This window comes from Xenopus tropicalis, chromosome 2, assembly GCF_000004195.4.
Source record: "Xenopus tropicalis strain Nigerian chromosome 2, UCB_Xtro_10.0, whole genome shotgun sequence".
NCBI lineage: Eukaryota > Metazoa > Chordata > Amphibia > Anura > Pipidae > Xenopus > Xenopus tropicalis.
The window spans coordinates 147801843-147814473 of record NC_030678.2 but is presented as its reverse complement, the minus strand read 5'-3'; the positions used below and the strand labels follow the sequence as shown (position 1 = coordinate 147814473).

General features: G+C 44.8%; 1 protein-coding gene across 1 annotated transcript; it reads right to left on the bottom strand.

Moving 5' to 3' along the window:
- Positions 1 to 894: 894 nt before the first annotated feature.
- Positions 895 to 9953, bottom strand: krt8.1 (keratin 8, gene 1). The gene is made up of 9 exons (NM_001002797.2): positions 9551 to 9953; positions 6135 to 6343; positions 4389 to 4449; positions 4201 to 4296; positions 3445 to 3609; positions 3161 to 3286; positions 2602 to 2822; positions 2376 to 2425; positions 895 to 1701 (listed from the first exon to the last, which is right to left on the bottom strand). The coding sequence occupies exons 1-9, from the start codon at positions 9908 to 9910 to the stop codon at positions 1463 to 1465; spliced, it is 1527 nt and encodes a 508-aa protein (NP_001002797.1). The 5' UTR covers positions 9911 to 9953; the 3' UTR covers positions 895 to 1462.
- Positions 9954 to 12631: the final 2678 nt, after the last annotated feature.

Sequence of the window (12631 nt, the reverse complement as noted above, 5' to 3'; positions counted from 1 at the left end):
TTTCCCGGTCGCCTCTCAAGGAAACTTTGGGAAATCGTAGCGACGCGTATGCCATCCCACTGGCGATTTAATTCTTGCCGGTGGGATGGCATTGTAGAGAGATATCTGTTATTCCTATGATGTTATCAAGTATAGTTGATTTGATACCATTGGATAAGTCGTGAGTAGACAGCTGTAAGGGCAGTGGTACATGGGGAGATTAGGCACCCCACGACAAATCTTCGTTGTCACGGGCGACTAATCTCCCTGCAATGCCATCCCACCGGCTAGTGTAAATCATCGAAGGAATGGCATACAAGTCACTGCAATGTCCCGCAGTCACCCAAAGTTTACTCAAGACACCTTCAGGCGACTGCGGGACATTGCAGCACCATTACACAGAGATTAGTCGCCCGCGACAGTGAAGATTTGTAACAGGGCGACTAATCTCCCCGTGTACCACGGGTGAAGACGCATGGAGCTACTAGTAGCAGCCACTCATAGTGGCTACTAAATCAATGCTGATAATTTACTGATAACAGTCTTTACAAGTCTTTTAGCAGAGGCAATTCTCAGTATTGTCTGTAGCAGGGTATTTTTTGGTGTTTAGTAGCTGTGATGAAGTAGCTGCTACTAGTAGCTCCATGTGCTTCACCCTAAATGCCGATTGGTTACTGCATGAAACATGAATATCCACAGACAACTGCACCCAGGTGCCTTTGTCATACTTAAAAACTCATGGCGTCTCCACGGTATTTGAATGGCCCTCAGTCTGTCCACAGGTTCCAGAGATTTGTCTTTATGAGATTTCCCCACCCCCACCCCCACAGTGGAAAACACTGAAGAAAAGGGATTTCAGCTGAAATGAACCCTGTTATTACACTTGTTCAACCTGAAATAAATGCAGCAGACTCATTTTAAACAAAAAAAACAACTTTATTTTAAAAGAGTTATGCGAAAACACCCACATGTTGTAGGCACTTCCAGAATCCACCACAAAATGATGGACCATAAGGCACGGTGCTAGAATGTGCTAGTATGGTAGTATTTTTCTTGCAAACACTAAGTTGAAAGGCATGAAAATTGCACATGAAGCCAAAGAGAAAGAAGTATTAGGAGAAGAACTTTGCCCACAATCGGCTGAACTCGCCTTAAGTTGAACCTGCTGGGAGGGAATCAGATGAAGGTGCTTTGGGACATGAAGACAGCAGAAAGGTAATTCAAGGAATTTCCACCTATGACTCAAATACATTTTTATTTAATTTTAAGCACCATCAAATGTCAGTTTTAGACCTGTGTGTGTGTGTGTGGGGGGGGGGGGGTGTTAGTGTTATTTGGGCCAGCTTGCTTGACATTTAGCATGCTTGGGGTGATCAGTGAGAATGGGTGAAGAACATCTACCCAAGGAATCCTTCCTGATTTCTGCCTTAAAGGAGGCTCATCTTTCAGAGCCCAGGCTGTGGGACAGCAAAGGTTAAAGTGCTCATGGTTTTGAGAAAACATCTGAGGATTCTGACAGCACTCTCCCATCCTTGGTCTCCACTGTCTTCACTACAATGCTACGCTTGCTTGTCTTGGATGTCTCCAATGGTAAAGAGCTCACATTGCTGGAGTAGGAAGAGTAGCCACCACCGTAACCACTGGAAATTCCACCACCGTAACCACTAGAAATTCCACCACCGTAACCACTGGAAATTCCACCACCGTAACCACTGGAAACTCCTGTGAAAAAGTGAATTGAAAGCATTATTTCAGTATCACAATCTCTTATGATTCAAATCCCCTTTGCATCAACTAGAGATCGCTTGCTCACTTTGTTTTCAATTGATCATTATTTGTTTTATTAGAATTAATTCTATTCCTCTCAATCCTCTCTCCAGCTTTTAAATGGGGGTCACGGACCCTGGCAGCCAAAAAAATCCTCTTGCTGTGAGGCTATAATTTCATTATTGTACATTTTTATTACTTATCTGCCCATTAATATTCTAGTCTCAAACCACTTCCTGGTTATTAGGCTAAATAAGACCCTAGCAACCAGGTAGCTGCTAAAATTCTGAACTGCAGAGCTGCTAACCAAAATGCTAAATAACCACAACAAATAAAATACCAATTGCAAATCATCTCAAAATGTTAAGGTCTCCATCATACTAAAAGTTTATTTTAAGGTAGAAAGGCTAGGAAGGCTGTCTCAATGGAAAGCCGAGAATAAGCAAAGGAATAGGTACATTTGTTCGAGTTCAGAAGGCCCTGCCTTATGGCTTATAAAGTAACATTGATGTCCCACTATCTAGCAAAATGATCAGTGTTCATTAGCAAGAGGGCGGCAGCTTGTCCAACCCTCAGTCAATTGCATCAAAAATTGGGTTTCTCTTTTGTATTAACAAAGCAATAGTTACCTGATACAGTCTTGGTCTGAATACTTAGGTTCTGAAAGCCTGATTCCAGTCTAGAAAGTAAAGAAAATATAAATATACATAAGCTGTTGGGTCAATTTAACATACCAATGATCTCAATATTGAATGAAACAAATGAATAATATGTTCCAGGGGTCAACGCTGCAATTCAACAGCTGGAGGACTGTAGGTAGGACATTGCTCCAATATATCATGGTTCCTGTCATACCTGCTCTCTTCTCCTTCCAGCAGTTTCCTGTAGGTGGCAATCTCAATATCAAGGGCCAGTTTCACATTCATCAGTTCCTGGTATTCGCGCAGTTGGCGAGCCATGTCCTGCTTGGCATTCTTCAGAGCAGCCTCCAGCTCAGCCAGCTTGGTCCTGGCATCCTTCAATGCCAGCTCTCCACGTTCCTCGGCCTCTGCGATCTGTGCCTCAAGGTTTGAACGCTGCAACATGTAGAACATGATTGTAATTTAGGCCTATACATGCCTTACCATTAAATTCTTAATTGATGCTTTCCTAATTACTATTATAAGATTACAACTGATGCTCCTGCTAAACTGTGCTTAGGGCAGAAGTGACCACTAATAAGACAAAGAACTGCCCTTGCTAAAGCTAGGCCTAGCAGTTGAAGCAAAAAATGTAGGAAAACAGTTAACCTTTCAAGCACCCTAAACGGTTTACCATTATGTTATCTTTCCCCTTACCCAGAGTTCATCTCTATTATTATTAGGGTATTATTGGTCTGTGTCTACCAGGACAAACAGACCGTGTCCATACTCACTTGTGCTTTGAGTGCATCAATTTCAGACTGCAGCCTTGTGGTGTAGCGGGTCAGTTCACTAATCTCGGCTTTGGTATTCTTCAGGTCATCACCATGGCGACCAGCTGATGCCTGCAGTTCTTGGTACTGAATGGAGAGATTTGCCATATTAGTGATACAAGGTACAATAATTACAAATATTCTTAAAAACAGATTTGTTTAACCTTCATTATGATCATTTAATTCCTGAAATAAATTGTCCCTTATATGTTAATCTATCATATACTTATTTATCATACACTCACCTTAACTTGATACATGCTCTCGACTTCTAAACGGCTCTTGTTGGCAATATCTTCATACTGTGCTCGGACCTCTGCGATGATGCCATCGAGGTCAAGGCTGCGGTTGTTGTCCATAGACAGCACGACGGAAGTGTCGGAAATCTGGGATTGCAGCTCGCGCAGCTCCTGCATACGGACAGACAACTTATAATGTACCCAATGTCTTCAGCATACAACTTAACATTTTTCTAAACAGGCAAATGAATACTATTTCCCAGTTTTCTGGTTCTTATGCAGTTACCAGTGCACAATGGATCTCTGCATATTAAGCCATGGGTGGGGGTTATGGAGGGGAGTTGTTTATACAAAGCTCTTTCTCACTACTTAAAGTAACTCAGTTGATTATAGAAAGGTGGGTGAAGTGTGCAATCTACAGTGCTTCATTTATAACATTAAATAAGAAAACATGGATTTGTTTTACTAAAAAAATGCATTGTCACTATGATTTGCTCTTGTTGATAGAAGAAAGGGAGGCATTACATTATATATATTACTGTCCCTTTAAAGCAGTTCACCACCAGAAAAACAGGTTTTAGAAAGTCGTAGCTTATTTGTCATCACTGGGGTGAAGGGCATCAAGGTGCCACACTATTATATAGTTTAACTGCTGCACAGGGCCTAGCAGATTTAGGTAGCAGTCCTACTCAATATAGGTTTTTCTAACTTCTGAAATAATTTGGAAGGAACTAGAAATCCATTTGCTTAGGATTCACTTACCTCTTCATACAGCTGACGCAGGAAGTTAATCTCATCTGTCAGGGCCTCCAAGCGTGCCTCTAGCTGTACCTTGTTCATATAGGCCTCATCCACATCCTGCCCAAAGAGACACAGACAACGGTTTAGAGCTGGGCTCCCCATAGGTGTAAAGGGAAGGGTGTCAGGCAAATGGAACTGGAAGCACCTACCTTCTTCAGCAGGACAAATTCATTCTCCAGCTCTGTGCGCTTGTTGATTTCATCTTCATATCTGCAAGAAAAAAAAAATACCCCATGTTATAGCTTATGTTTCCTTGAAGCCAGAGCATAATTGCTTGCTCTAATCTGGCTACACTTGGGCCCACTGAGCACCAGTAGCACATTTATCCACAGGACATGTGTGGGAACAGGGAGTGAAGTTCTTTCCAGGCCCCCTCTCCCCCAATCTTATAGTTGTGTGCTCAAACGTTTTTGGTGAAACACCTTTAATAGATTAGCCAGGTTTTTACAAAACAAAAAAAATTAAATTGTGAGAAGTTTTCACAAATGCATGGAAAATAGGACATTTTCATTAGAAAACAAATCTGTGATTCAATAAATCTGGTGTCAGAAAGACCAAAGGGTATAATAAGCCAATATACCATGGATACATTTTAGTCTGAATCACATCAAACAATAAAAATTGTGGCTTGGAGCACAAACTTATTGAAAGGGGTCATTGGCAAATTTGATTTTCTGTTTTGGCCAATCAACTTTAATCACGTTAAAAGGGCCCAATAGCATGTAATCCCTTTGCTCAGAAACAACTGCAAAGTGATTGGTCCAAATGCAGCCAAGCTTTATTGGTATCTGATGCACTGAGTGACTGCCAAGAATGGGAAGCTGTTTCTGTAACATGCAAATATGATTCACAAGAAGAACATATTTGGCAGAACGTTCAATAAAATAAACCCTGCGCACATGTTGCCATTTAAGGGCATCAAACATTTCAGAATTTGTCAACAGCGGAACAGAAGCTGGGCTATTTTCAGTGTTGTTTCGAGGGCCAATATAAAGCAAATAAAAACCAAGGACAGAATTAGTAGGTCAAATGGTGCACATTTAGGTTTAACTATAGAGAACTTGCATTTTCAAAATGTCCTTCTCAGAGGCTGCCATGTTGTCGATATCTACAGAGCACCAGGGGAGCCCAGTACAGTAGGTGCCCAAAGGCCATTAGACAAAATCTAAGTATTGCTTAGTGCTTGGAATAAATTCCCTACATTTGCATTATGATGTACAGTATTAAAGGCAGAGTTGTCTTTTGGGGTTCTGTATAGGGTAAGTTGCTGTGGCCTTATAGCAGGGACCCAGAAATATGTAGGTACCTTTCCTTTAATGTTCCCTCTCAGCTGTAGGTTTGGGCATGCACACAAGGTGTAACAGTAGTTACAAACTGAAGGGAACAAGTATTTCAGTACTTGCACAGACCTTCCCACATACAGTACTAAAAAGGTGCAAAGAAAAATACATTTGAGTGAATGCTTCTCTCCATGGCCGTACGGAGTCTGTACAAAGCTGGGAGCCAGTAAAAGATACTTTCATACCTCCTAGTTTCTTACTAGAAAGGTATCTGTGCCATGATGCAAGTGCCCCATACATTCCTAAAAAAGGATCTGTAGATATAACACCATGGCTGAACTGACTCCATACTGAGAATATGCAGGTATCTCTCCCTAGACTCCATACTTTACTAGGTTGGAGCTCCTTTGAGGTAAAAATAAAATGACCTAGCAATGCATTCAGTTCCAGCAGCAGCCACAGAGGGGAGCCTTCCGCCTAAGCATGACAGACAGGTATGCACAATGCACCTGACACAGGTGTATGAGCCCTGAAGACAAACACAAACTCTAACGCTTCCTCTGCATGTGGAAGAACAAACGTCACATGTCACAGCGCAGCTAAGAAAGCACTCACTTGTTCTTAAAGTCCTCTACCAGGCCCTGCATATTTCCCAGCTCAGACTCCAGGCGCATCTTGTCTTGGCCCAGGCCATCCAGCTGGCGCCTCAGGTTGCCGATGTAGGCCTCAAACATGGCGTCCATGTTGCTGCGTGTGGCCTTCTGGTTCTGCAGGAGACTCCACTTGGTTTCTAGCATCTTGTTCTGCTGTTCTAGGAAACGCACCTGAGGAAAGAAGAGCATTTAACCTTCAGTAGTTGCCCAGGACTATAGCAAAAAAGGGGTAGCTGTGCTCACCACTAACTTAACTTAAACCATTAGGCAGGGGCGCAATGAGGCTGTGACTACAAAACTCATAGAAAGACAAAAAAGGTCCCCTGCACTCACCCATATATCTATATATACACAAATGTTAAGACATTCTGTGCATTAGGCTTTTTAGTAGCCCTTTAATTTATATATTTATCTATATATCTATTTATTAATAGCCATAGAAAGCACCTGGTTGCCTTGAGTGCTTTGTTTGGCTATAAAAAAAAAAAAAGTGTGTGAGTGCAGAGGACCTCTTGTCTCTGCATGAACCCAGATCTGGCCATGGCGATTCCCTCTGGTGTCAGCAGGAGGCGCTCCAGACATTCACACATTATGGCCAACCCTTTGTAGTCACACCATTAAATCCACATTGTGTGGAGAGTAAAAAAGGGCAGAGTACACTTTTTTGAACAAAATATCTTTTGTCTGCACGTTTGCATAAACACACATAAGAGCAGAAGTTACTATAACACTTGCCTCGGCAGAACCATTAATCTTGGAACCCTAACAGAACAGCGCCATTTATAGGGCAGTAGCAGGGGTGGAGTGGCTGCAGTCCAACATGGAAACTATGTAAAGCAATGCAAATACATATGGCAGCTTCTACTCATTTGTACATATGCCAATGCACAGCAGAGTTTATGGGGACAAAAGACTGCAGACACTTTGAGGAATGATTTTTTTTTTTTTTTTTAAGCTTGTAGGGGGGTTATTGCTGAATTTTCCAAAATTTGGGCAATTTTCTACTGCCCTCCAATGCTGCTATAAGTCACAGATGCCAGAGTGGCTAAATTAACCACGTTATGCCATGGCCAGCACAGTGGGACTGTGGTTTGAGACTGATGGTCCTGGGTTCGATTTCAGCCAGGGGAGGGTGACCATATCACTTGAAAATTCAGGGACACATCTAAAAGAATCCAGCTGGCAGGGCTGAACTGATTTAAATGGAATCAGTGCTGCCCTGCAACATTTCCCTGATTTTAAGTGATTGGATGACCCTAAGCCAGGGGACAATTGGCAAGGGGTTTGTATCTTCTCTCCATGTTTCTGTGGGTACCCCAGTTTCAACCCACACAAAACATACAGGCAGGTTAATTCTTATAAAATGGACCATAAATTGGACTGGTGGGGAACAGTGTATAATGTCTGTACAGTGCTGCAGAATATGTTGCCACTATATAAAGAACACTAATAAAAGCCATAACGGACAGAAGAAAAAAGTTAAAATGAATAGGGGAAAATGGGTTAATTTATGATTTGTGGCATCAATGGGATCCCAGTAGAGCGGGAATTTGCCATTAACAGTGCCGCTCCCCATGTCCCGCACAACTGCGCGCGCCGATTCGACACAACAGCGCTATATTTGGTTTCAGTGTAGATAGGAAGCGGCGCAGCCTGTGCACTTTGTTCCATGAGATTAGATCCTGTGTGTGCAGAGTGAGGTGGAGCGCACAGTTATGGCCCTATAAGGCAATGTCTGCAGGTATCATTTCCCTTCTGCCCCTCCCTGGCCACTCTAGCAGATAGAGCTTTTATACCTGCTGACACTGGGGTTCCTATCTATACAGGGCCCAGCATTCCCAATGAATGGGTTCCAGCTTATCTGTAAGGGCTTTAGGGCGTGTAACAAACTGGACAGCTGTAACTGCGGTTTCCATGCGTTCAATGCAAAGGGATCAGTTACATAGCAACAGGGCCATGGGGCAAAACAAACTTTGGGGTCTATTTATTAACCTCAAGCTCTCACCTAGGGGCTTTCCACTGTTACTGAGCCACAGGGATTATAAAGTGTGGGTGGCATCTTGACCCACTATGGGGCACATTACTGAGCTTTATCATAATCTGCCCACCTACAATACCAAGGGGGCTACTGCATGCAGGGCTCAGGGAGCCCCTAAAGGCAGCCTTACAGGGCGATAACCAAGTGCAACCGATACAGAACACACAGGTGCAAAGGGTGACCAATAACTTAAATTCACAGAAAGAGAGCCCCCTCCATACAGCGTGCAACCAGATCAAGTTCAGACTATGTAAGTATTTACCTTGGCATTCCCTGCATGTCCTAGGGCAGGGGCACTGGGCATTAACTCACAGATAATAAAAGCAGGGGCAGCAGCCCAAGCATAAGTACAAACCACCCTAAAGTACAAAGACCAACAGAATCCTTTGGGGAAAACTGTAATGCCATCCTCAGTATGGCTCAGTATATAGATTAGCCCTGTGCATGTCCTGTAATGGTTTAGCCACAGGGGGCACTACTCCTAAGTTTCCTTGCACAACCTCCCATGCCATTAGTATAAGCACAATGCCAAGGGGACCTACTGCAGCCACAGATTCTCAAACCAGGAGAAAAAGAGCAGGAGAGACAGGATCAGGCACTTGGGGTTGCCTTGCCCCTGCTGAACTACAGCTCCCAGAATCCTCAAACATCATAGGAGGAGTAGTATAGTAAGGGCTGTGCAGACCCCAGGATGATCCCAGGTTAAGAATAGGAGTATTAGCTGCTGCTGCTGCTATATAGAGGAGAGTTATTAATCCACACCCAGCGCTGTGATATTAACCTTATCAATCTACCCATATTTAAAGGGGAAATTGCTTTACAATAAAAATGCAGTGGGTGTGGCTAATACAGTTGGTGCCATGTTAGCTGGCCACTATGCCTGTACATTTATTTAACTTGTTTGGCTACCAACACCTCCAGTCCCATACAGAGAAACCCTGCCCAGGTGACACCCAACAGGAATCAAACCATTAATCATTGTTTGTTATAATGTCATCTGCAGAAGGAGTGTGGCTCAAACACACAAGACAAATGGCACAAGGCATGGCCTTAACTTCTAGTCCTAGTTCTAAACTTCTGCACAAAGCTGGCAGATTACTTCAGTACAACTTGATGCAAAAGTCCTGCGACTGTAGCAGCTAATAAAGAGAGGGCTACAGATGATACTGTATCTGTATGGAAATCAGTAAATCACTTTTAGCGCAACGTTTCGGCCATATTTACAGGCACAAACTAGAGAGGCAGAATAAAGGTGCGTCAGCACAAAGTGCCAGGGGTCGGTGCCACTCCCTGTGCCAGTGCCAGGGGTCGGTGCCACTCCCTGTGCCAGGGACACTCACCTTGTCAATGAAAGAGGCGAACTTGTTGTTGAGAGTCTTGATCTGTTCCTTCTCCTCGGTCCTGACCTGCTGGATGGTGGGGTCGATCTCCAGGTTGAGGGGTGCCAGCAGGCTCTGATTGACACTGACCGCTGTGATCCCTGCAGAGCCCACACCTGCACCCCCAAACCCGCTCCTGTAGCCACTCCCGAACCTGGAGCCCCCAATGCTGGAGCCCCCATAGCTGGATCCCAGGCTGAAGGAGGCAGTGCTGGCTCTGCTGGCTGCGGGGGCCCCGCTGTACGAGTAGCTGCTGAAGCCGCCGGAGCGGGGGGCTGCGCTGCTGGTGCGGTAGGTGACTCTGGTGGTTTTGATAGACATGGCGGAACCGTTAGTGGCGGAGGAGTAGAACTCAGAAGTTTAGAGAGCGCAGGACAGGCTGGAGTTGCAGGGAGAGGCTCCGCTTATATGCACGGCTGGGCGCAGGGGGGCTCCGCTCTGCACGTACCTGAGTGGCCGGGGCAGGGGGTGGGCGGGGATTCCACCTGCTAAGCGCCTGGGACGCGGGCAGACGCTAGAGGGCGCCGCACTTTCTATTCATTATACAGGGACTGGCATCCCTTGAGGGTTAACCCTGAGGTGTGTATGGGGTGGGCGGAGTGGGAGAGTCCGAGGAATGCGCTCCCACCAGCCCCGCCCAGTAGGAAAACTTCGCACACACAAGGGTGGGGATGTCCTGTCCGTCCGGTGGGGCTGGGGAGGGGAGGCTGCTCTATTTGTCTGGGTAATTAACATTAAAACTTAATTAACACAATTACTGTCTTGTATCACAAAGGAATTAGCATTATATAGCGGCGCTTTGCTGAGATTTTAGTGCAATCTCTGTCTCAATAATACAAACTAAAGTAGGCGTTATGTGGGCATGAATTGGTATACAGACTGGGCATGGGTTAGTATATAGACTGGGCATGGGTTAGTATACAGACTGGGCATGGGTTAGTATACAGACTGGGCATGAACTGGTATACAGACTGGGCATGGGTTAGTAAACAAACTGGGTATGGGTTAGTATACAGACTGGGCATGGGTTAGTATACAGACTGGGCATGAATTGGTATACAGACTGGGCATGGGTTAGTATATAGACTGGGCATGGGTTAGTATACAGACTGGGCATGGGTTAGTATATAGACTGGGCATGGGTTAGTATACAGACTGGGCATGGGTTAGTATACAGACTGGGCATGGGTTAGTAAACAAACTGGGCATGGGTTAGTATACAGACTGTGGGCATGGGTTAGTATACAGACTGGGTATGGGTTAGTATACAGACTGGGCATGAATTGGTATGCAGACTGTGGGCATGGGTTAGTATACACACTGGGCATGAATTGGTGTACAGACTGTGGGCATGGGTAAGTATACAGACTGGGCATGAATTGGTATACAGACTGGGCATGGGTTAGTATATAGACTGGGCATGGGTTAGTATATAGACTGGGCATGGGTTAGTATATAGACTGGGCATGGGTTAGTATACAGACTGGGCATGGGTTAGTATACAGACTGGGCATGAATTGGTATACAGACTGGGCATGGGTTAGTATATAGACTGGGCATGGGTTAGTATACAGACTGGGCATGGGTTAGTATACAGACTGGGCATGAACTGGTATACAGACTGGGCATGGGTTAGTAAACAAACTGGGTATGGGTTAGTATACAGACTGTGGGCATGGGTTAGTATACAGACTGGGTATGGGTTAGTATACAGACTGGTCATGAATTGGTATGCAGACTGTGGGCATGGGTTAATATACAGACTGGGCATAGACTGGGCATGAATTGGTGTACAGACTGTGGGCATGGGTTAGTATACAGACGGCATGAATTGGTATACAGACTGGGCATTAATTGGTATACAGACTGTGGGCATGGGTTAGTATACAGACTGGGCATGAATTGGTATACAGACTGGGCATGGGTTAGTATATAGACTGGGCATGGGTTAGTATACAGACTGGGCATGGGTTAGTATACAGACTGGGCATGAACTGGTATACAGACTGGGCATGGGTTAGTAAACAAACTGGGTATGGGTTAGTATACAGACTGTGGGCATGGGTTAGTATACAGACTGGGTATGGGTTAGTATACAGACTGGGCATGAATTGGTATGCAGACTGTGGGCATGGGTTAATATACAGACTGGGCATAGACTGGGCATGAATTGGTGTACAGACTGTGGGCATGGGTTAGTATACAGACTGGGCATGAATTGGTATACAGACTGGGCATGGGTTAGTATACAGACTGGGCATTAATTGGTATACAGACTGTGGGCATGGGTTAGTATAGAGACTGTGGGCATGGGTTAGTATACAGACTGGGCATGAATTGGTATACAGACTGGGCATGGGTTAGTATACAGACTGCGGGCATGGGTTAGTATACAGACTGGGCATGAATTGGTATACAGACTGGGCATGGGTTAGTATACAGACTGGGCAGGGGTTATATATAGACTGTTGGGCATGGTTTAGTGTTATATATAGACTGTTGGGCATGGTTTAGTGTACTGACTGTAGGGCATAGGTGAGTATACAGACTGTGTACAGGGGTTAGTCCAGGGATCCCCAACCAGTGGCTTGTGAGCAACATGTTGCTCGCCAACCCCTCTGATGTTGCCCCCAATATCCTCAAAGCCAGTTTTCATTTTGGAATTTCTGACATGAAGACAAGATTTGGAGGCACAAAGACCATGTGTACTGTCAAGAAGAGCCTCTTGAAGTCTGTCAGTCATCATTGGGTTATCAAATAACCAATCACAGCTTTTACAGGTCACCCCCTAGGAAATTTTTTCATGCTTGCTTTGCTCCCCAATATTTTTTACGCTTAAGGGCTCTGGCACACGGGGAGATTAGTCGCCCGCGACAAATCTCCCTTTTCACGGGCGACTAATCTCCCCGAACTACCATCCCACCGGCTAAAATGTAAGTTGCCGGTGGGATGGCACACGCTGCGCAGGCGATTTTGGCAAATCGTCAAAGTTGCCTCGCGAGGCATTTTCGGCAATTTGCCGAAATCGCCTGCGCAGCGTGT

Excerpts from the sequence above, each read along its gene's own strand:
- krt8.1 (NM_001002797.2), bottom strand. The coding sequence starts at position 9,910 with ATGTCTATCAAAACCACCAGAGTCACCTACCGCACCAGCAGCGCAGCC. Across the intron at positions 6,344-9,550 it reads TCGCCTCTTTCATTGACAAG|GTGCGTTTCCTAGAACAGCA; the intron begins GTGAGTGTCCCT and ends TTCTTTCCTCAG. Across the intron at positions 2,823-3,160 it reads TTGATGCACTCAAAGCACAA|CGTTCAAACCTTGAGGCACA; the intron begins GTGAGTATGGAC and ends TACATGTTGCAG.